At 49.9% G+C, this 23,372-nt stretch overlaps 1 protein-coding gene across 1 annotated transcript in view; it reads left to right on the forward strand.

Moving 5' to 3' along the window:
• Positions 1-500: 500 nt before the first annotated feature.
• The window catches only part of LOC140410235 (NACHT, LRR and PYD domains-containing protein 3-like), a 437,830-nt gene continuing 414,958 nt past the window's right edge, over positions 501-23,372 (forward strand). The window contains exons 1-4 of the mRNA XM_072498189.1: positions 501-609; positions 1,173-1,306; positions 1,641-1,745; positions 2,923-3,028. Of these exons, the coding sequence (XP_072354290.1) occupies positions 2,946-3,028 (83 nt within the window). The 5' untranslated portion in view covers positions 501-609; positions 1,173-1,306; positions 1,641-1,745; positions 2,923-2,945. The remainder of the gene's footprint in view (positions 610-1,172; positions 1,307-1,640; positions 1,746-2,922; positions 3,029-23,372) is intronic.

Below are 23,372 nucleotides of genomic sequence, written 5' to 3' on the forward strand. Positions count from 1 at the left end.
ATTGAACCTCCTCGTCTAATAAAATGATGTTGTTGCCGGTGACCGTGTATTGATTCAGGAATAAACTTTACATCTCACAGTGAGGAAAAAATCAAATTGAATCCAAATTTATAGAGCAGCTCATTGAAGAAATCTGTCTGTGAACAACATGTAAAATATGAAGTGAAACTTTGCAATGAGCTTTGTTTTTGTGGCCAGGAATCTTCTCTTAAAATGGAGGCAGAAATGAAGTTGTGTTTAACTCACATTCTGTGATTTCTTGCTGGTTTTTGCTCATTCTATGGAAAGCCTTCCTAAGGCGACAGACGAATGGTCATTCCAAACATTTCAGAAATTCAGAGGGAAACAAATGTTAAACCAAAGACAGAAATAATGACAGGACATTGCTGAATCTCTTGTTGACTGCTGAATTAACATAACCATAGACAGGACAAGTGTCTTCCTTAGCAGACACAGGAACCACACCGAGGGGGACATTCCTGACAGAACGTCGGGGGTGGGGTCTGCACACAGGTCACTGAGGAGTTCTCAGTCCAAACTGTTTCCAATCATTTCCAATACTATTTTAAATTAGGATTCAATCCTATCGGAGGGGAGTGAGTGAGTGAGGTATGGCAGATGCAGTATAACGTGGATAAATGTGAGGTTATCCACTTGGGTAGAAAAAATAACAAAGTCCCTGTCTAATAATTACATTTAATCCAATTTTTTCAGGCCTGCTCAGCGAACAACACTGGTGTGGGGAAGGCCAAGGTTTGGCTGAAGTCACATTCTGTGTGTGTGGGTCTGAGCAGCAAGGAGATCAGTATCTCTTGTCAGTCATTTACATGTCAATAGAGAGCTGTCCTCTGAGACACACATTCCACACATGGCAGAGACTAGGGGTGGAGTCTGCTCACAGCTCACTGAGGATATATCTGTGTCTGAGGGAGTTCAGTTCACAAACCAAAAACCCACTACACTGAAAACATTACCCCTCTGCTTCAGTGTGTGTGTGTGTGTTGCTGGGTGTATCAATCTGCCTGTTTTGAGCTGTGCATTTTGGGTGTTGACATGTTACTGATTGACTCGAGATTGGAAATGTTGGACTCCTGTTGTGCTGTTTTGTATATATTATTAAAATGTCCCTGTTATTGCCTTTATAATCAATTTTATCTCCTTTTTTTCTCCAGAGGCATTTTTATTTGGAAAACTGGAAGGAGGTTAGGAATCCAGTGAGGAGGACGAGGGAGTGTGAATTCTTCCCGAGGGAGCGCTGGCTGAGGCCTGTTCCGCAGGCTTCACCCGGGTTATTACCCTGACTGAGGTTTAATTTTAATATTGGAGGGATCAAAGAGAGTGAGGGAGGAGACATAAATATGTATAAGAGGGATAGAGAGACAGCGAGAAATACAAGAGAAGGGGATTTTCACAATAACTTCATTGCAGTATTAATGTAAGCCGAATTGTGACAATAAAAAGATTTTGAGTATTAATTGTCTCTCAATCTTTTTTAACCTCTGGTTGAAAGCTGTGACTTATTTGTATTCGGATGTCGCTGAGGGGTTGTAAAACTGAAAAGGGCACCCTGGGCTCTCGCTGTATTAAATAGTTTCAATCTTTTCCTGCGGTTCAGTAAATTTTCTCCCCCTTTTCCCCAGGAATTTGAATTTTGAAGACTGCAATGCGACAGGAATCTTTGGACAACGGATGTTCTCCAGAGGACAAGTGGGTGGACTGAGGCCGACTCCACAGGCCGCACTCACGTGAGTTGTCTCTTTATTGCCGCCCCGGCCTTGCACTTAGACACAAACACATTAAACCTTTGGTGGGCGGCAAAGAGTAAAATATAAATCTGGAATATGAAGCTGTCTAATTTTGTTCCAAAATAACAGGGGTTATATTAATTCTGAGCGTCCCAGGGGTGGGGGTGGGGGGGGGGGGGGTGGGGGGTGACATTTCACTGTTTCAGCCACTCTGCAATCTGGTAGAGAGAGAGAGAGAAATCTCAGATCAGAAACTCTGAACTCAATTTTGAACGTGGTCATCATTTGTTGGGCTCTCCCTGTGCCCAGGTTGCCTGCAGAATTCACAAAATTAACAATAGTGGGGTCACTTTTAAAATGAATCCATTGACTGTAAAGTAATCTCGATTGCCTGGAATTGAAGTCCCTTAACTTGAAGCGGGTATAATTCTGGAATGAAGCCTGTGTTTTTGGCCAACTATCAGGGTGAAATTAAATTCGCAGGAGGTCATTTGAATTCAGTTTCCTGTGGTTGTGAATGTTGGATTCCTGTGTGTGACCCTGTCTCTCTCTCTTTCTCCTTGCCAACTATTAGAATGATAGAGAGAGAGAAGTACAGAAAGAGTGTGGGGCTTGGGGGGGTAATGTAGATTAGAGAGAGGGAGAGGAGAAAGACAGAGGGTGGAGGGAGAGGGAGGTCGTGAAAAAGAGAGGCTTTCTCTCCCTTTCTGTCTTCTTTCCATACTTGCCTCTCTCTCTCTCTCTCTGTCTCCCCAGCTTTCTGCCGCTATCTGTCCATTTCTCTCCAGCTTTTTAGTGTCTCTTTAAACCGTTAATCTCAGAAAACCACCCCACAAACTGCAACGGGGAGTCTCATCACATCTTTCTGGGGAGACCCTGATTAGGGAAATAAATAGAAATAAATGCTGGGAAGGTGATGAGGGATAACGAGGGGGACAGAAATATGAATGAGAGGGATAGAGACCGAATGAGATAGCGAGAGAGAGAGAAAGAGAAACACAAGGGAAGCGGGAACTGTCTCTCAATCTATTTTATTCTGTGGTTTATAACTGAGATTATTGTAGGTGGATGTTGCTGAGAGTGTGTGTAACTGAGAGGGGGAATCTTGGCCTCTTGCTGTGCGACAAGTTTAAACATTTTCCTGCGTTTTAGTTAATTTCCTCCCTCTTTTCCCCAGGAATTTGAACTTTGAAGACTGCTATGCGACCAGGAATCTTTGGACAAAGGCTATTCTCCAGAGGACAAGTGGATGGACTGAGGCCTACTCCACAGGCTGCGCTCACGTGAGTTGTCTCTTTATTGCTGCCCCGGCCTTGCACTTAGACACAAACACATTAACCCTTTGGTGGGTGACAAAAAGTAAAATACAAATCTGGAATATGAAGCTGTCTAATTTTGTTCCAAAATAACAGGGGTTATATTAATTCTGAGCGTCCCGGGTATGTGTGGTGGGGGGGGGATTTCACTGTCTCAGCCACTCTCTGCAACCTGGTAGCAAAGGTGAACGACACTCAACACTGCCGACTGCACCTTCTGGGATCTTTCTGTGCGCCAATGGATTTCGTTTTAAAAAGGTTTTTCTTTCTTTTCAGAGGCTGTTTTACTCTTTCAGAAACTGAAGGGACTTCTCCAGGGATGTTCCAATCCACACATGACACGGCAGTGGGGGTGGGGTTGTTAGGTGCAGTGGGGAATGGGGCTCCCAGCAGGAGTGAGGGGGGAGGGGTGGGGGGAGGAAGGACAGTGTCCCATCTGGTTACGTCCAGATTGCTGCTGCTGTGGGATCTTGCTGTTCACTCACAGGCCTGTGGCCTTTGCCCGCGCAGCAACAGTGACCACAACTCTTAAAATAAAATAGCTCTCTCCCAGTGTTTGCGTGGGTTTCGTCCCACAACCCAAAGATGTGCAGGCTAGGTGGATTGGCCACGTGAAATTCTCCCTTAATTGGAAAAAATGAATTAGGTACTGTAAATTTATAAAAATAAATAAATAAATAAAGAGTACCTACTTCTTTAAACAAACAATGAAATAGCTCACGGACTGCAAAGTGGGTTCGAAGGTCTCGAATTTTAAAGTCTTAAACTTGAGGGATTGGGAACGAGGGAGTTAATGAACCCTTTCTGCATGCACTGACGGGATATTCAGCCATGATCTCATCGCTGCTGAGAGAGAAATCCACCATCAGAAACTCTGAACTCAATTTGGAAAGTGTCACCATTTTTGGGATCACCCCGTGCACAAGTTGCCTGCAGAATTCCTGAAATGAACCAACAGTGGGGTCACTTTAATAGTGAATCCATCGACTGTAAAGTAATCTCGAATTATAGTCCCTTAACTTGAAGCGGGTATAATTCTGGAATAAAACCTGTGTTTTAGGCCGAGACTTAAATGTGAGGGTGAAATGAAATTGACAGGGGGCCATTTGAATTCAGTTTGCTGTGGTCGTGTTTGTTGGATTCCTGTGTGTGACCCTCTCTCTCTCTCTCTTCTTCCCAACAACTGTGATGAGAGAGAGAGGACAGAAAGAGTGGGGGGGGGGGTGGGGGGCAGGGGTGGGGGAGGGGGGTAAGAGGGAGATGTGAGAGAGAGAGGTTGTAGGGAGAGGGAGATAGTGAAAAAGAGAGGCTTTCTCTCCCTTTCTGCCTTTCCATTCTTGCCTCTCTCTCTGTCTCTGTCTTTCCTAGCGTTCTGCCACTATCTGTCCATCTCTCCAGCTTTTTAGTGTCTCTTTAAACCTTTCATCAATGAAACCTTCCCACAAACTGCAATGGGGAGTCTCATCACTTCTTTCTGGGGAGACCCTGATTTGGGAAATAAGCAGAAATAAATGCTGGGAGGGTGATTGTAAAAAGTCTCCTGACGGACCAGGCAGCTGGTTTCCCAGTTTAAAGAGGGAAGTGTAACTCTTTCTGGGGACAGTGGATGTGTTTCCAGACTCCGAATACCCGTGGTGTTCAGGGGTGGGGGTATTTGGGGGGGGTAGGGGATGGAAGATAGAATATAGCAGGCAAGGGAAGGAATATGTCCCCCCCCCCATCACCTCCTGCCTGGCCCACCCTGCCAGGATCACATTGCTGGTTGTGGGATCCTGCTGTGCGTCAGTGGCCTGCAGCCTTTCCTGAACTGTCAACTTAGTGACCACGCACAATTTAAAATTAAACTGGCTCACTGAGTGTGAAGCAGTCGGGAGGGGGTGAGGGAGTGGGTCTGAAATGAATAGGCCGCAGCCTGGGTACAGGTTTGTCCTCAATGGTGGTGTTTGTGTTTTAGACAGGGCGGTGGGATAGGAAGGATTTCTGAGGGGGGTTTGGGGTTAAATGTCCCTGCCTCAGTCACTCCAGCTTTCTATCTCTCCCTCTCTCTCTCTCCCACTTTGCAGCCATTTCTTTCTACATTTCATCTTGTACTAAATGTAATAGAGAACCCCAATGTGATTTGTCGAGAGATTAGAGAGAGTGGAGGGAGAGAGAGGGTGAAAAAGAGAGGGGGGGAGAGAGAAAGAGAGAGAGAATGGAGGGAGAGAGAGAGTGAAAAAGAGAGGGGGGGAAGAGAGAAAGAGAGAGGGTGGAGGGAGAGAGAGTGAAAAAGAGAGGGGGGAGAGAAAAAGAGAGAGAGTGGAGGTAGAGAGATATAGTGAAAAGGGGAGGGGGACAGAGAAAGACAGGGTTGAGGGAGAGAGATTGAAAAAGAGGGGGCGAGATAGAAAGACAGAGATGGCGGTGGGAGAGAGTGTGAAAAAGGGAGTGGGAGAGAGAAAGACAGAGAGAGGGCGGTGGGAGAGAGTGAGTGAAAAAGGGAGGGGGTGAGAGAAAACGGGGAAACGGGGGAGAGATGTGGGGTGGGGTGAGGGGGTGATCAGGCACAGGGTCTGGGGGTGGGGGTTCTGCTGTGCAGTCACGGCCCAGTTACAGTATCTTTTAGAAGTGCGATTTTACACAATCCTGAGACAGTCGATGTGTAAATGCCCTGAGACAGCCCTGTCCTGTCCTGAGACAGTCGATTTGAAAATGTCCCGAGACAGCCCTGTCCTGTTCTGAGACAGTCGATTTGAAAATGTCCTGAGACAGCCCTGTCCTGTCCTGAGACGGTCGATGTGTAAATGCCCTGAGACAGCCCTGTCCTGTCCTGAGACAGTCGATTTGAAAATGTCCTGAGACAACCCTGTCCTGTCCTGAGACGGTCGATTTGAAAATGCCCTGAGACAGCCCTGTCCTGTCCTGAGACGGTCGATTTGAAAATGCCCTGAGACAGCCCTGTCCTGTTCTGAGACAGTCAATTTGAAAATGTCCCGAGACAGCTCTGTCCTGTTCTGAGACAGTCGATTTGAAAATGTCCTGAGACAGCCCTGTCCTGTTCTGAGACAGTCGATTTGAAAATGTCCTGAGACCGCCCTGTCCTGTCCTGAGACAGTCGATTTGAATATGTCCCGAGACAGCCCTGTCCTGTCCTGAGACAGTCGATTTGAAAATGTCCTGAGACAGCCCTGTCCTGTCCTGAGACAGTCGATTTGAAAATGTCCTGAGACAGCCCTGTCCTGTTCTGAGACGAGTCAATTTGAAAATGCCTCCAGAGGGAAAGAAGCCCTGAGAGAGAAAGAGAGGGGGGGTGGGAGAAATTGCCTGTCTCACTCTTCCCCACCGCATCCCCCTCCCCTCACCGAGCCTCTCTCTCCAGCTATTTTCCTCTTCCAATAAAATGATAAAAACACCGATGTGATTTGTCGTTATTTGAATGGGGAGGCTGGTGGTGGTGGGGAATGTGTGTGTGTGTGGGTGGGGGGTGTGGAGGGGGGCGGTTGAGTGGGAGGTTGTTAAGAGAGATGCAGGATATGGACTGGGCTCCTGTATCCATCATGTTTATTTTCTGTGGGATCCTGCTGTGCACACTGCAACATGTAAACATGAACGCATCGACTTTCATAATGTTGCCGAGGTGCTGGAATTGAATTTGTAAATGTGAGGCTGTGTAAGGGATTGTTTCTAATCCCAGAATATCTCCTGTGCTGAAGAAGGACAGATTAGTAAAGTGTTGGTGATGGGGAGGGGGGGTGGTGTGGGGAGAGAGGAGGGGGGGGGGTTAATTCAGCTTACTGAGTTCTCCAAAGTTTCCAGGCTTCCCCCCACTCACCCCCGCCCCCCCCTGCCCCACTGTCAGTTTTAAAGAGGGGCTTCTATTTAATCAGACAATTTCCCAATCGCACAGTGCCCGTGTTGTACTGTGATTAATGTCACGGTTCCTTGTGAAAGCCCAGGGGACTGTTTGAATCGACTTTTACTGAGTTTCTGCTTGTCACATTCTCAGTCTCTCTCAGTCTCCATCGTTCTCCCAGAATGAGAGAAATTGTTAAAGAGAGAGAGAGAGAGAGAGAAAAAGGGGAGAGTGAGGGAAACAGGACTAGACGGCAGAATAGAGGTGGAGTTTGGTGGGTGGGCCGAGGGAGGTGTGTGGCGGGGGGTTAGAGAGACAGTATCTGGGGGTCTCCAGTGTGAAGTCAGTGCCCAGCTCCCAGTCCCAGGCATGGGGTGGGGGTGGGGGGCTCTGTCACACCCTGTGGGGATTCCCTGATTTGGGAATAGAAATAAATTCTGGGGGGGCGATTTTAAAAAGTCTCCTAAAGGAATTGGCGGCTGATTCCCCCAGTGTAAAGCGGGCAGTGACGTGATGACTTTGCATTTGTCCCTGTGTCTGTCGCTTTGTGTCTGCGTCATTTTCTCGTTCTGTCGATACCTCTCTGACTGCCTAACTCTGTCTCTCTCTTTACCTCTCTCTCTCCATCTGTCTCTGCGCCAGTTTCTCATTCTGTCTCTCTCTCTGACTGCCTGACTCTGTCTGTCTCTCTCTCTCTGCCTCAATCTTCTGTCTCTGTCTGTCTCTCTCTCCCCGTCGGTCTGTCTCTACCTCTCTCTGACTGCCTGACTCTGTCTGTCTCTCTCTCTGCCTCTATCTTCTGTCTCTCTCTCTCCCCCTGTCGGTCTGTCTCTACCTCTTTCTGACTGCCCGACTCTGTCTCTCTCTCTCTCTGCCTCTATCTTCTGCCTCTGTCTGTGTCTCTCTCCCTGTCGGTCTGTCTCTACCTCTTTCTGACTGCAAGACTCTGTCTCTCTCTCTCTCTGCCTCTATCTTCTGCCTCTGTCTGTCTCTCTCCCCCGTCGGTCTGTCTCTACCTCTCTTTGACTACCTGTCTCTCTCTTTACTTCTCTCTCACTCCCTCTGTCTCTGCCTGCCTGTCTGTGTGTCGTTGTGTCACTCTCTTTCTCTTTCTGTCTGTCTCATGGTTTAAAGTGCTCAACACAGCTGACATTGCAATAAATCCAGGTTCGAGTTAAATGCACAGGAAATATTTGGATTTGAGTTTTAGTGATGTACTGACTTTGCATTTTTCCTTTCTGTCTGTTTCTGTCTCTCTGTCTGTTTCTCTCTCTCTCTCCCTTCTTTGTCTTCAGCTTGTGAAGTATCAGAGAGAGACAGAGAGAGAGAGACAGAGAGAGAGACAGAGACAGAGAGAGAGAGTCAGAGAGAGAGAGTCAGAGAGAGAGAGACAGAGTCAGAGACAGAGAGAGAGACAGAGAGAGAAACAGAGTCAGAGAGACAGAGTCAGAGAGACAGAGAGAGTCAGAGAGAGAGACAGAGAGAGACAGAGAGAGAGACAGAGAGAGAGAGAGAGTCGGAGGCAGTGAGAGAGACAGAGAGACAGTGAGAGAGACAGAGTCAGAGAGAGAGACAGAGAGAGAGAGTCAGAGAGAGAGAGTCAGAGACAGAGTCAGAGACAGAGAGAGACAGAGAGAGAGAGACAGAGAGAGAGAGAGTCAGAGAGAGAGAGACAGAGAGAGTCAGAGACAGAGAGAGAGAGACAGAGTCAGAGAGAGAGACAGAGTCAGAGAGAGAGAGACAGAGTCAGAGAGACAGTGACAGAGTCAGAGAGAGAGAGACAGAGAGAGAGACAGAGAGAGAGAGAGTCAGAGAGAGAGAGTCAGAGACAGAGTCAGAGACAGAGAGAGACAGAGAGAGAGACAGAGTCAGAGAGACAGAGAGCGAGCAGAGAGACAGAGTCAGAGAGAGAGTCAGAGAGAGAGAGACAGAGAGAGAGCCAGAGACAGAGAGAGACAGAGTCAGAGAGAGAGAGAGAGACAGAGTCAGAGACAGAGAGAGAGTCAGAGGGAGAGACAGAGAGAGAGTCAGAGAGAGAGAGAGAGAGGGAGGGAAGCCAGAGGGGCAGGGAGAGGAAGAGGAGATTTTTGGATGAGGGTCCCTGCTGCACAGCCAGGGCAGACCCCCACCTCCCCCCCATATTCCTCACCCCGCCATGGTGTCCACACTGTAAACCTAAATAGACGGAGGGAAAGGGCGGGGGGAGAAACAGGGTGAGGGAGAACCAAACTGAGAGGGGGTGGGGAACATTGGGGACTCAGTGGGGGAAATCGATGCTGGATCTTGGAGCGGTTGAGTCCTCCTCCGTTGTGGGGCTGTCCGTGGGATCCTGCTGTGCAGAATGGTCTTCATTGTAACTTCAGTCATTAGTACATTGACTGGTGGGGGGGTAAGGTTTTGGGTTTTAGTTCTGTAATCATGAAAATTAAACCTGTCCAGTGTGGTGGGACACTCATTCTAAATGGGAAGACAGGAGATTTTCCGAGGACATTTCAATCCAGCTCTCACAAAGGGCCTGGAATGGGAAAGGCTGCGATTGAGGCCTGGTTTAATTTACCAATCGCACAGTGCCCGTGTTTTACTGGAATTAATGGGAAAGGAGAGAGAGAATGGGAAAGGAGAGAGAGAACGGGAAAGGAGAGAGAGAGAGAGAGAGAATGGGAAAGGAGAGAGAGAGAGAGAATGGGAAAGGAGAGAGAGAATGGGAAAGGAGAGAGAGAATGGGAAAGGAGAGAGAGAATGGGAAAGGAGAGAGAGAATGGAAAAGGAGAGAGAGAATGGGAAAGGAGAGAGAGAATGGGAAAGGAGAGAGAGAATACGGTAAAGGGGGAGGGAGAGAGAGAAGGGGACGGAGATTGGTAACGGTGCCTTGGAGTCTTGCTGGGCAGAGATGACCTCCCGGAAAGTGCCTCCCTAAAGAAGCAGCCGCTGTGTTTTAAATCCATCCTCCACTTGTGAAGCTGGTGGGAGAGGGACGGGAATTGAAAGTTGTTTACGGTGAAGTTTTATTCCTGGATAATTCTGCTGGCAGTTTTCCCCACACGGGGATGAATTGAGGGATTCAGCGCAATGTGCAGGAAGCATTTTGAGTTTATTGAGGTGTTGACTGGATTTCTCTCTCTTTGTCTGCCTGTCCACATTTTGGACCATCTGTGAATTTTGTGTTTATACAGATCCACCCTGGATAATGTTGCTGTCCAGCTTGTTTTAAAGAAGGATACAGCTCTGGGGAGGATCAAAGGATGTGGGGGGGGGATGGACAGGTTACTGAGTTGGATGGTCAGCCGTGATAATGAATGGCAGAGCAGGTTGGAAGGGCCGAATGGCCTGCTCCTGGTTTCCGTGTTTAAATTGTTCCCCTGTCCGTGAGCAGGTTGTGTGTGTGTGTGGGGAATCGTGCTGTGTACTCGCCTGGTCTGGCTCCCTATTACTTACAAACACCCACGAGCTCACTGTAAATGTAAAAGATTGAGGGAAAGAGGGAGGCTGGGAGAGGGAGAGGCAGACACAGAGAGAGATAGATAGGGAAATGGAGGGAGGGGAGGGCAGCTGAACAGGGAGGGGCTGGGAGGGGGGGTGTGAGGGGCTTAGGAAGGGTAGTGGAAAAAGACAGAGTGTAAGGAGGGGGGGGATGTCCACCTCTGCCATGGGACTGTTACTGGGATCTTACTGTGCGGAACTGCCTTCAATATGACTGTAATCGATTCATTGACTGGAGAGGGTTTAGGATATGATTGTGGAATGTTAAACATTAAAACATGTCCAGTGTAGCGGGACTTTATGAAAATGAAAATCGCTTATTGTCACAAGTAGGCTTCAATGAAGTTACTGTGAAAAGCCCCTAGTCGCCACATTCCGGCGCCTGTTCAGGGAGGCTGGTACAGGATGATAAGACATGAACATTTCGAAGGACATTTCGACCGAGCGCTGACAAGGGCCTGGAATGTAAAAGGCGGTGACTGGAAGCGGGCTTAAATTGCCAATCAGAACGTTAGTAATGTCACATTTACATGGAAAAGGCCAGGGACCATTTTAATTCACTTTACTGAGTTTCTGAGTGCAGAATGTTCTTGTCTCTCTGTCTCTTCCAGATTTCTCTCTGTTGGAGAGAATTGGGCGGTTGCGACACCCAACGTGTGGTGACATTCAAGGCTCTGGGCCTAGTGCTGGGCAGAGGGATGAGAGCAGATTAGAGTATTTACACTTGTCTCTCCAGGCTTGGTGGGTGGAAGGGCCTGTTCTGTACGGTCTGATTCTGTGGAGATCCGGCTCAGAGAGGGATAGGGAGAGAGAGAGAAATTAAATGAGAGAGAGGGAGAGAAATGAAATGAGAGGGAGAGAAATGAAATGAGAGAGAAATGAAATGGGAGAGAAAGAGAGAGATGGAGGCTGAGGTAAGTCATGGAAGTTGAAGGCTGGGGATGTGAAGGGGATCTGGAGGGGTGGGGGAGAGAGACAGAGCGTGTGGGAGGGGTGTCCTGCACCATCGTGGTACTGCCAGTGGGATCTTGCTGTGTAGAATTGCCTTCATTGCTCATGTACACTGACTGGAGGGGTGATTGGATCTGATTGTGCAATTAGGACGGAGATAGGGGAGAGTGCAAAGCCAGAGGGAGAGGAGAGAGAGAGACAAGAGTCATGGATGGGGGTTCCTGGTGTAGAGTCAGGGTCCAGCGCCCCCTCCCCCCCTTGCGCCCACTCAACCCACCCCATATTCCTTGCACGGCGACAATGTCCACACTGGGGGGTGGGGGATGTTGGGGGCTGTGTGGGTGAAAGAGAGCCAATGAGGCGATGGGGTGGGAGGTGGGAGGGGGTATCCAGAGACTGCAAAGCAGAGGTGGACATTGGTTGGTGGTTCAAGGGAGGGGGGGATAAAGACACAGAATCTGACGGTCTCCAGTGTGGGATCTTGCTGTGTGAGGCTGAGGGAAATATTGACGTGGGGCGGTGGGACCACTTGGGAGAGGCGAGCTTTGATCAGAAATAGTCAGCGTGGCAGAGGGAGGCCGTGCTGAACCAATGGGACTGAATTATTTGAGGAGGTGACCAGATGAGGGTGGTGCAGTTGATGTAGTTTATCTGGATTGCAGCCAAGCCTCTGACAAGGTCCCACATGGGAGACTGATAAAGAAGTTAAATGCACATGGGAGATGGGGTAACTTGAAAGTAGAACTGAGTTAGTGATAGGAGACAGAGGGTGGTGGGAGAAGCCTGTTTGTGTGACTGGACGCCTGTCGAAAATGAAAATCGCTTATTGTCACAAGTAGGCTTGAAATGAAGTTACTGTGAAAAGCCCCTAGTCGCCACATTCCGGTGCCTGTTCGGGGAGGCTGGTACGGGAATTAAACCATGCTTCTGGCCTGCCTTGGTCTGCTTTCAAAGCCAGCAATTTAGCCCTGTGCTAAACCAGCCCAGTCATAAAGTTAAAGATGTTTACAGCATGGAAACTGGCCCTTCGGCCCAGCGTGTCCATGCTGCCCTGTTTCTATCACTAAGCTATTCCCACTTGCCCGCATTTGGCCCATATCCCTCTGTACCCACCCTGCCCATGGATGGGAGGGTTCCTGCCCCCCTAGACCCCGCCCCACATTCCTCACCTAACAACTGCGGCACTTCTCACCTCAAACCCTTTTTTATCAAATCCGGCCGATACCACATTGCAGTGTGTGTGTGGGATCCTGCTGTGCGAGGATGAGGGACATATTGAAGTGGAGTAAGAGGGGGTAGTTTGTTTGGAGAGAGGTAAATGTTCTCGGGTGTTTGTGGGATCGGACTGTGCACTGCCACTGTACCATGGAATATACTGACTTCCAAGTGTTTGTGAGAGAGGGAGAGGCGACTGATGGAAGGGGAAGCGTCAGTATTAATACTGAATGAGGAAACAGCAGCAATCCTGGAGCCAGTGGCTCGGGAGACATTATCTTTGACTTTAATGCGTTTTTGACAGTAAAATTCTCTCGTCCCACATTGTTGTAATGAAGTAAAGATGCTCCATCTGTGCAGTAATTGAGTAGCAGGTGCTACATCGGTGTTGTAATTGGTTAGCAGGTGCCCCATCAGTGCTGTAATTAATAATTGTGCTCGCTCAGTGTTGTAATTGTTTATCGGGTACTCCCTCAGTATCAGTGTTGTAATTGGGTATCAGGTTCTCCGTCAGTGTTGTAATTGGTTAACGGGTGCTCCCTCAGTGTTGTAATTGGTTATCGGGTGCTCCGTCAGTGTTGTAATTGGTTAACGGGTGCTCCCTCAGTGTTGTAATTGGGTTATCGGGTGCTCCCTCAGTGTTGTAATTGTTTACCGGGTACTCCCTCAGTGTTGTAATTGTTTATCGGGTGCTCCGTCAGTGTTGTAATTGTTTATCGGGTGCTCCCTCAGTGTTGTAATTGTTTATCGGGTGCTCCCTCAGTGTTGTAATTGTTTACCGGGTGCTCCGTCAGTGTTGTAATTGTTTACCAGGTGCTCCCTCAGTGTTGTAATTGTTTACCGGGTGCTCCGTCAGTGTTGTAATTGTTTATCGGGTGCTCCTCAGTGTTGTAATTGGGTATCGGATGCTCCGTCAGTGTTGTAATTGTTTATCGGGTGCTCCCTCAGTGTTGTAATTGGGTATCGGGTGCTCCCTCAGTGTTGTAATTGGTTATCGGGTGCTCCGTCAGTGTCGTAATTGTTTATCGGGTGCTCCCTCAGTGTTGTAATTGTTTATCAGGTGCTCCCTCAGTGTTGTAATTGACTATCGGGTGCTCCCTCAGTGTTGTAATTGTTTATCGGATGCTCCGTCAGTGTTGTAATTGTTTATCGGGTGCTCCGTCAGTGTTGTAATTGGGTATCGGGTGCTCCGTCAGTGTTGTAATTGACTATCGGGTACTCCGTCAGTGTTGTAATTGGGTATCGGGTGCTCCGTCAGTGTTGTAATTGGGTATCGGGTGCTCCGTCAGTGTTGTAATAGTTTATCGGGTGCTCCGTCAGTGTTGTAATTGGGTGTCGGGTGCTCCGTCAGTGTTGTAATAGTTTATCGGGTGCTCCGTCAGTGTTGTAATTGGTTATCGGGTGCACCCTCAGTGTTGTAATTGGTTATCGGGTGCTCCGTCAGTGTTGTAATTGGTTATCGGGCGCTCCGTCAGTGTTGTAATTGGTTATCGTGTGCACCCTCAGTTTTGTAATTGGTTATCGGGTGCTCCCTCAGTTTTGTAATTGGTTATCGGGTGCTCCGTCAGTGTTGTAATTGGTTATCGGGCGCTCCGTCAGTGTTGTAATTGGTTATCGGGTGCACCCTCAGTGTTGTAATTGGTTATCGGGTGCTCCCACAGTTTTGTAATTGGTTATCGGGTGCTCCGTCAGTGTTGTAATTGGTTATCGGGTGCTCCGTCAGTGCTGTAATTGGTTATCGGGTGCTCCCTTAGTGTTGTAATTGGTTATCGGGTGCTCCCTCAGTGTTGTAATTGTTTACCGGGTGCTCCCTCAGTGTTGTAATTGTTTACCGGGTGCTCCCTCAATGTTGTAATTGGGTATCCGGTGCTCCCTCTGTGTTGTAATTGACTATCGGGTGCTCCGTCAGTGTTGTAATTGGGTTATTGGGTGCTCCCTCAGTTTGTAATTGGTTATCGGATGCTCCCTCAGTGTTGTAATTGGGTTATCGGGTGCTCGCTCAGTGTTGTAATTGGGTTATCGTTTGCTCCCCGAGCGTTGTAATTGGTTTTCGGGTGCTCCCTCAGTTTGTAATTGACTATCGGGTGCTCCGTCAATGTTGTAATTGGTTATCGGGTGCTCCGTCAGTGTTGTAATTGATTATCGGGTGCTCCGTCAGTGTTGTAATTGGTTATCGGGTGCTCTCTCAGTGTTGTAATTGGTTATCGGGTGCTCTCTCAGTGTTGTAATTGGTTATCGGGTGCTCCATCAGTGTTGTAACTGGTTATCGGGTGCTCTCTCAGTGTTCTAATTGGTTATCGGGTGCTCTCTCATTGTTGTAATTGGTTATCGGGTGCTCCGTCAGTGTTGTAATTGTTTATCGTGTGCTCCCTCAGTGTTGTAATTGTTTATCGGGTGCTCCCTCAGTGTTGTAATTGTTTATCGGGTGCTCCATCAGTGTTGTAATTGTTTATCGGGTGCTCCCTCAGTGTTGTAATTGTTTATCGGGTGCTCCCTCAGTGTTCTAACTGGTTATCGGGTGCTCTCTCAGTGTTGTAATTGGTTATCGGGTGCTCCGTCAGTGTTGTAATTGTTTATCGGGTGCTCCGTCAGTGTTGTAATTGGGTATTGGGTGCTCCGTCAGTGTTGTACTTGTTTATCGGGTGCTCCCTCAGTGTTGTAACTGGTTATCAGGTGCTCTCTCAGTGTTGTAATTGGTTATCGGGTGCTCTCTCAGTGTTGTAATTGGTTATCGGGTGCTCCGTCAGTGTTGTAATTATTTATCGGGTGCTCCCTCACTGTTGTAATTGTTTATCGGGTGCTCCATCAGTGTTGTAATTGTTTATCGGGTGCTCCCTCAGTGTTGTAATTGTTTATCGGGTGCTCCACCAGTGTTGTAATTGTTTACCGGGTGCTCCGTCAGTGTTGTAATTGTTTATCGGGTGCTCTCTCAGTGTTGTAATTGTTTATCGGGTGCTCCCTCAGTGTTGTAATTGTTTATCGGGTGCTCCCTCAGTGTTGTAATTGTTTATCGGGTGCACCCTCAGTGTTGTAATTGTTTATCGGGTGCACCATCAGTGTTGTAATTGTATATCGGGTGCTCCCTCAGTGTTGTAATTGGTAATCGGGTGCTCCATCAGTGTTGTAACTGGTTATCGGGTGCTCTCTGTGTTGTAATTGTTTATCGGGTGCTCCACCAGTGTTGTAATTGTTTATCGGGTGCTCCGTCAGTGTTGTAATTGTTTATCGGGTGCTCTCTCAGTGTTCTAATTGTTTATCGGGTGCTCCCTCAGTGTTGTAATTGTTTATCGGGTGCACCCTCAGTGTTGTAATTGTTTATCGGGTGCACCATCAGTGTTGTAATTGTTTATCGGGTGCTCCCTCAGTGTTGTAACTGGTTATCGGGTGCGCCGTCAGTGTTGTAACTGGTTATCGGGTGCTCTCTCAGTGTTGTAATTGGTTATCGGGTGCTCCATCAGTGTTGTAATTGTTTATCGGGTGCTCCGTCAGTGTTGTAATTGTTTATCGGGTGCTCCGTCCGTGTTGTAATTGTTTATCGGGTGCTCCCTCAGTGTTGTAACTGGTTATCGGGTGTTCCCTCAGTGTTGTAACTGGTTATCGGGTGCTCCGTCAGTGTTGTAAATGTTTATCGGGTGCTCCCTCAGTGTTGTAACTGGTTATCGGGTTCTCCCTCAGTGTTGTAATTGGGTATCGGGTGCTCCGTCAGTGTTGTAATTGGTTATCGGGTGCTCCGTCAGTGCTGTAATTGGTTATCGGGTGCTCCCTTAGTGTTGTAATTGGTTATCGGGTGCTCCCTCAGTGTTGTAATTGTTTACCGGGTGCTCCCTCAGTGTTGTAATTGTTTACCGGGTGCTCCCTCAGTGTTGTAATTGGGTATCCGGTGCTCCCTCAGTGTTGTAATTGACTATCGGGTGCTCCGTCAGTGTTGTAATTGGGTTATTGGGTGCTCCCTCAGTTTGTAATTGGTTATCGGATGCTCCCTCAGTGTTGTAATTTGGTTATCGGGTGCTCGCTCAGTGTTGTAATTGGGTTATCGTTTGCTCCCCGAGCGTTGTAATTGGTTTTCGGGTGCTCCCTCAGTTTGTAATTGACTATCGGGTGCTCCGTCAATGTTGTAATTGGTTATCGGGTGCTCCGTCAGTGTTGTAATTGATTATCGGGTGCTCCGTCAGTGTTGTAATTGGTTATCGGGTGCTCTCTCAGTGTTGTAATTGGTTATCGGGTGCTCTCTCAGTGTTGTAACTGGTTATCGGGTGCTCCATCAGTGTTGTAACTGGTTATCGGGTGCTTTCTCAGTGTTGTAATTGGTTATCGGGTGCTCTCTCATTGTTGTAATTGGTTATCGGGTGCTCCGTCAGTGTTGTAATTGTTTATCGTGTGCTCCCTCAGTGTTGTAATTGTTTATCGGGTGCTCCCTCAGTGTTGTAATTGTTTATCGGGTGCTCCATCAGTGTTGTAATTGTTTATCGGGTGCTCCCTCAGTGTTGTAATTGTTTATCGGGTGCTCCCTCAGTGTTGTAACTGGTTATCGGGTGCTCTCTCAGTGTTGTAATTGGTTATCGGGTGCTCCGTCAGTGTTGTAATTGTTTATCGGGTGCTCCGTCAGTGTTGTAATTGGGTATTGGGTGCTCCGTCAGTGTTGTAATTGTTTATCGGGTGCTCCCTCAGTGTTGTAACTGGTTATCAGGTGCTCTCTCAGTGTTGTAATTGGTTATCGGGTGCTCTCTCAGTGTTGTAATTGGTTATCGGGTGCTCCGTCAGTGTTGTAATTGTTTATCGGGTGCTCCCTCAGTGTTGTAATTGTTTATCGGGTGCTCCATCAGTGTTGTAATTGTTTATCGGGTGCTCCCTCAGTGTTGTAATTGTTTATCGGGTGCTCCACCAGTGTTGTAATTGTTTATCGGGTGCTCCGTCAGTGTTGTAATTGTTTATCGGGTGCTCTCTCAGTGTTGTAATTGTTTATCGGGTGCTCCCTCAGTGTTGTAATTGTTTATCGGGTGCTCCCTCAGTGTTGTAATTGTTTATCGGGTGCACCCTCAGTGTTGTAATTGTTTATCGGGTGCACCATCAGTGTTGTAATTGTTTATCGGGTGCTCCCTCAGTGTTGTAATTGGTAATCGGGTGCTCCATCAGTGTTGTAACTGGTTATCGGGTGCTCTCTGTGTTGTAATTGTTTATCGGGTGCTCCACCAGTGTTGTAATTGTTTATCGGGTGCTCCGTCAGTGTTGTAATTGTTTATCGGGTGCTCTCTCAGTGTTCTAATTGTTTATCGGGTGCTCCCTCAGTGTTGTAATTGTTTATCGGGTGCACCCTCAGTGTTGTAATTGTTTATCGGGTGCACCATCAGTGTTGTAATTGTTTATCGGGTGCTCCCTCAGTGTTGTAACTGGTTATCGGGTGCGCCGTCAGTGTTGTAATTGGTTATCGGGTGCTCTCTCAGTGTTGTAATTGGTTATCGGGTGCTCCATCAGTGTTGTAATTGTTTATCGGGTGCTCCGTCAGTGTTGTAATTGTTTATCGGGTGCTCCATCAGTGTTGTAATTGTTTATCGGGTGCTCCGTCAGTGTTGTAATTGTTTATCGGGTGCTCCGTCAGTGTTGTAAATGTTTATCGGGTGCTCCCTCAGTGTTGTAACTGGTTATCGGGTTCTCCCTCAGTGTTGAAATTGGGTATCGGGTGCTCCGTCAGTGTTGTAATTGTTTATCAGGTGCTCCGTCAGTGTTGTAATTGTTTATCGGGTGCTCCCTCAGTGTTGTAACTGGTTATCGGGTGCTCCCTCAGTGTTGTAACTGGTTATCGGGTGCTCCGTCAGTGTTGTAAATGTTTATCGGGTGCTCCCTCAGTGTTGTAATTGGGTATCGGGCGCTCTCTTAGTGTTGTAATTGACTATCGGGTGCTCCGTCAGTGTTGTAATTGGGTATCGGGTGCTCCCTCAGTGTTGTAATTGGGTATTGGGTGCTCCCTCAGTGTTGTAATTGGGTATCGGGTTCTCCCTCAGTGTTGTAATTGACTATCGGGTGCTCCGTCAGTGTTGTAATTGGGTGCTCCCCGAGCGTTGTAATTGGTTTTCGGGTGCTCCCTCAGTGTTGTAATTGGGTATCGGGCGCTCTTAGTGTTGTAATTGACTATCGGGTGCTCCGTCAGTGTTGTAATTGGGTATCGGGTGCTCCCTCAGTGTTGTAATTGGGTATTGGGTGCTCCCTCAGTGTTGTAATTGCAAAGCAGTGGGGCTGAAAGGGTCGCAGTCCTCAGCAACGGCAGGGAGCTGGATAGACATGATAGGTACAGCTGCTTCAGGAGGGACAGAGGTGCAGGAAAGGGGAGTTGCCTTTTTGATTAAGGGCAACGCCACGGCAGCAGTCAAGAGATGAAATAACCGAGGAATCATCCAGCAATGTTTTGTGGGTGGAACTAAGGATGGGATGGTGACCTCATTGGGATTGTACCCAAATAGTCAACAGGAATTAGAAGATGAAATGTGCAGGGAGATTGGGGAAACTTGCAGGAGTAATAGGGTGGTCACACTGGGGGATTTTAATTTTCATAATATAGTCTCGGTCAAGGTTGGGGGTGAGGGAAAGAGTGAGTGTGCAAGAGGGTAGGGGGAGTCTGAGGGGGAGAGGGCGGGAGGAGTCTGAGGGGGAGTGGGTGGGAGGAGCCTGAGGGGGAGAGGGTGGGGGGGAGACAGAGGGGAAGAGGGTGGGGGGGGAGTCTGAGGGGGAGAGGGTGGGGGGAGACAGAGGGGGAGGGGGTGGGGGGGGAGACAGAGGGGGAGAGGGTGGGGGAGACAGAGGGGGAGAGGGTGGGGGAGACAGAGGGGAGAGGGTGGGGGGAGACAGAGGGGGAGAGGGTGGGGGGAGACAGAGGGGGAGAGGGTGGGGGGAGACAGAGGGGGAGAGGGTGGGGGGAGACAGAGGGGGAGAGGGTGGGGGGAGACAGAGGGGGAGAGGGTGGGGGGAGACAGAGGGGGAGAGGGTGGGGGGAGACAGAGGGGGAGAGGGTGGGGGAGACAGAGGGGGAGAGGGTGGGGGAGACAGAGGGGGAGAGGGTGGGGGTGAGGAAGACAGAGGGTGGGGGGAGACAGAGGGGGAGAGGGTGGGGGAGACAGAAGGGGAGAGGGTGGGGGGAGACAGAGGGGAGAGGGTGGGGGGCGGGGGAGAGACAGAGACTAAACACCAGTCCTGGAGTGAGCAGGGAGAGTGGGGGAGGGGAAAGTGTCAGATATTTATCAGGATTTGTTGGAGGCAAAGGAAGACAGAGGGGGAGACAGAGGGGAGAGGGTGGGGGGGAGACAGAGGGGCAGATGTGGGAGGCGGGGGAGAGACAGAGACTAAACACCAGTCCTGGAGTGAGCAGGGAGAGTGGGGGAGGGGAAAGTGTCAGATATTTATCAGGATTTGTTGGAGGCAAAGGAAGACAGAGGGGGAGAGGGTGGGGGGGGGGGGGGGGGGAGACAGAGGGGCAGATGTGGGAGGCGGGGGAGAGACAGAGACTAAACACCAGTCCTGGAGTGAGCAGGGAGAGTGGGGGAGGGGAAAGTGTCAGATATTTATCAGGATTTGTTGGAGGCAAAGGAAGACAGAGGGGAAGAGGGTGGGGGGGGAGACAGAGGGTGGGGGAGACAGAGGGGGAGAGGGTGGGGAGGTGACAGAGGGGCAGATGTGGGAGGCTGGGGAGAGACAGAGACTAAACACCAGTCCTGGAGTGAGCAGGGAGAGTGGGGGAGGGGAAAGTGTCAGATATTTATCAGGATTTGTTGGAGTGGAGGAACTGAAGGGCAAGTGGGAGGAGTTAGGTGGAGAGTTAGAGGCGGGTCTGCGGGCGGACACCCTAAGCAGGGTTAATTCCTCCTCACCATGTGCCAGGCTCAGCCTAATCCAGTTTAAAGTGGTACACTGGGCACACATGGCAGCGGCGAGGATGAGCAAGTTTTTTGGGTAGAAGATAGATGTGCGAGGTGTGCGGGAAGCCCAGCAAACCACGTCCACATGTTTTGGGCATGTCCGAAGCTCAGAGGGTTTTGCTGAAGCAATGTCCAGGGTGCTAGACACGTGGGTGGTGACGAATCCGGAGGCAGCGATCTTTGGAGTGTCAGAAGACCCGGGAGTTCAGGGAGTGAAGGAGGCCGACGTTCTGGCCTTTGCCTCCCTGGTAGGCCGTTGACGGATCCTTTTAATGTGGAGGGACTCGGAGCCCCGAGTGTGGAGACTTGTCTCAGTGACATGGCTGGGTTTCTCCAGCTGAAGAAAATAAAGTTTGCCTTGAGGGGGTCAATGCTGGGGTTCTCTCGGAGGAGGCAGCCGTTCGTCGAGTTTCTCGGGGAAATTAATGTCAGCAGAAGCAGCATTGTGAAGAGGGGGAGGAGAGGTGCAATATGGTTAAGGGATGTACAGAAGGGGTTGGGTGGGAAATGTCTAGTCTACCAATGTTGATGGTTATGTTATTATTGCTTTTGTTATTGTTATAAAAATTATGCAAGTACTTCAATAAAATGTTTTTTTAAAACAACTAAATTGTAGCATCGTCTGGCCGTGTTTTATAAAATGGGTTTTATTAAACAGATTGAGGGCAGTCCCAGAATGTTGCTGTGCCTTTATTATTTCAATAACGCTTGGCTTTAATCAATTTCCCAGCTTTCTCTCCCCGAGGAGAGTTGATTTTGAAGCTTGGACGACGCAAAGATAATCTTTCCTCGGCGAGCAATCCTCAGACAGGAGTTCTAACCTGAGAGAAACAGAATAAATGTCAATGTGTGTTTGTCCGGCATTATTGGGGTTTCATTATTCTGATCGGCACTCAAGCGTTGGGCTCGATTTTGTTTTTTTGGGAGGTGTGGGCAGGAGTCGGAGTGTCTCTGGGGGTGAGCGCGGGGGGGGGGGGGGAGAAGAGGCAGGAGTCAGTGTCTCTGGGGGGAGTGGGAGACCGGTGACATTTGCACACCGAGGGTTGGGTGAGTTATTCCAGTGAACAAGATGTCGCGTGGGAGCTGGAGGGAACGCAGCCTCAGGTGATTAAGGAGGTGGAGTGTGGGAGCAGGAGGGAACGCAGCCTCAGGTGATTAAGGAGGTGGAGTGTGGGAGCAGGAGGGAACGCAGCCTCAGGTGATTAAGGAGGTGGAGTGTGGGAGCAGGAGGGAACGCAGCCTCAGGAGGGGATTAAGGAGGTGGAGTGTGGGAGCTGGAGGGAACGCAGCCTCAGGTGATTAAGGAGGTGGAGAGTGGGAGCAGGAGGGAACGCAGCCTCAGGAGGGGATTAAGGAGGTGGAGTGTGGGAGCAGGAGGGAACGCAGCCTCAGGAGGGGATTAAGGAGGTGGAGTGTGGGAGCAGGAGGAACGCATCCTCAGGAGGGGATTAAGGAGGTGGAGTGGGAGCAGGAGGGAACGCAGCCTCAGGAGAGGATTAAGGAGGTGGAGTGTGGGAGCAGGAGGGAGCGCAGCCTCAGGAGGGGATTAAGGAGGTGGAGTGGGAGCAGGAGGGAACGCAGCCTCAGGAGAGGATTAAGGAGGTGGAGTGTGGGAGCAGGAGGGAACGCAGCCTCAGGAGGGGATTAAGGAGGTGGAGTGTGGGAGCAGGAGGGAACGCAGCCTCAGGAGAGGATTAAGGAGGTGGAGTGGGAGCAGGAGGGAACGCAGCCTCAGGAGGGGATTAAGGAGGTGGAGTGTGGGAGCAGGAGGGAACGCAGCCTCAGGAGGGATTAAGGAGGTGGAGAGTGGGAGCAGGAGGGAACGCAGCTCAGGAGGGGATTAGGAGGTGGAGAGTGGAGCAGGAGGAACGCAGCCTCAGGAGGGGATTAAGGAGGTGGAGTGTGGGAGCAGGAGGGAACGCAGCCTCAGGAGGGGATTAATGGAGGTGGAGTGTGGGAGCAGGAGGGAACGCAGGAGGGGTCTGGTGTGTTTCATAAATTAAATAGTGGATTTGCACCTTCATTTCATTTGAACTCTCCCCGTGTTGGTCAGGGTTTTGTAAGGGGGGGGGGACCAACCCCCCCCCCCCAGCTCTGTATCCACATTGGCAATAAAATGTGTAAACAACCAACCTGACCTGAAGTTTGTTTTTTTTCCCAGGGGGGAATATATTTGGGGGGAAAATATTTGGAGGGGGGGGGAATAATTGCAGGAAAACGTTTTGGGTTGTAAAAAAATTTGAGGGGGGGGGTGGGAGGATAGTTGGCGGGGGGCAAATAGAGGGGGGGGGGATAAACAGTTGGGGGGGATAAACAGTTGGGGGGGATAAACAGTTGGGGGGGGGATAAACAGTTGGGGGGGGATAAACAGTTGGGGGGGGATAAACAGTTGGGGGGGGGATAAACAGTTGGGGGGGGATAAACAGTTGGGGGGGGATAAACAGTTGGGGGGGGGATAAACAGTTGGGGGGGGATAAACAGTTGGGGGGGGGATAAACAGTTGGGGGGGGGATAAACAGTTGGGGGGGGAAACAGTTGGGGGGGGAAACAGTTGGGGGGGGAAACAGTTGGGGGGGAAGAAACAGTTGGGGGGGAAACAGTTGGGGGGGGGCAGAACCCAGGTGGGGGGGGCGGGGGCAGAACCCAGGTGGGGGGGCAGAACCCAGGTGGGGGGGGCAGAACCCAGGTGGGGGTGGGGTAGAACCCAGCCGGGGGGGGGGGGCAGAACCCAGCCGGGGGGGCGGGGGGGGGCAGAACCCAGCCGGGGGGGGGGGGGGTAGAACCCAGCCGGGGGGGGTGGGGGGGGGCGGGGGGCAGAACCCAGCCGGGGGGGGGGTAGTCCTCCTCCCCCTCCTCGTCTGTCGGTCAGGTGTCCCTCCAACCTGGGCGGCTGCCGCCTGCCCCTCTGCGGCAGCCTGCGCCGCCTCTC

Source organism: Scyliorhinus torazame, chromosome 4 (assembly GCF_047496885.1).
Source record: "Scyliorhinus torazame isolate Kashiwa2021f chromosome 4, sScyTor2.1, whole genome shotgun sequence".
In the NCBI taxonomy this organism is placed as follows: Eukaryota; Metazoa; Chordata; class Chondrichthyes; order Carcharhiniformes; family Scyliorhinidae; genus Scyliorhinus; species Scyliorhinus torazame.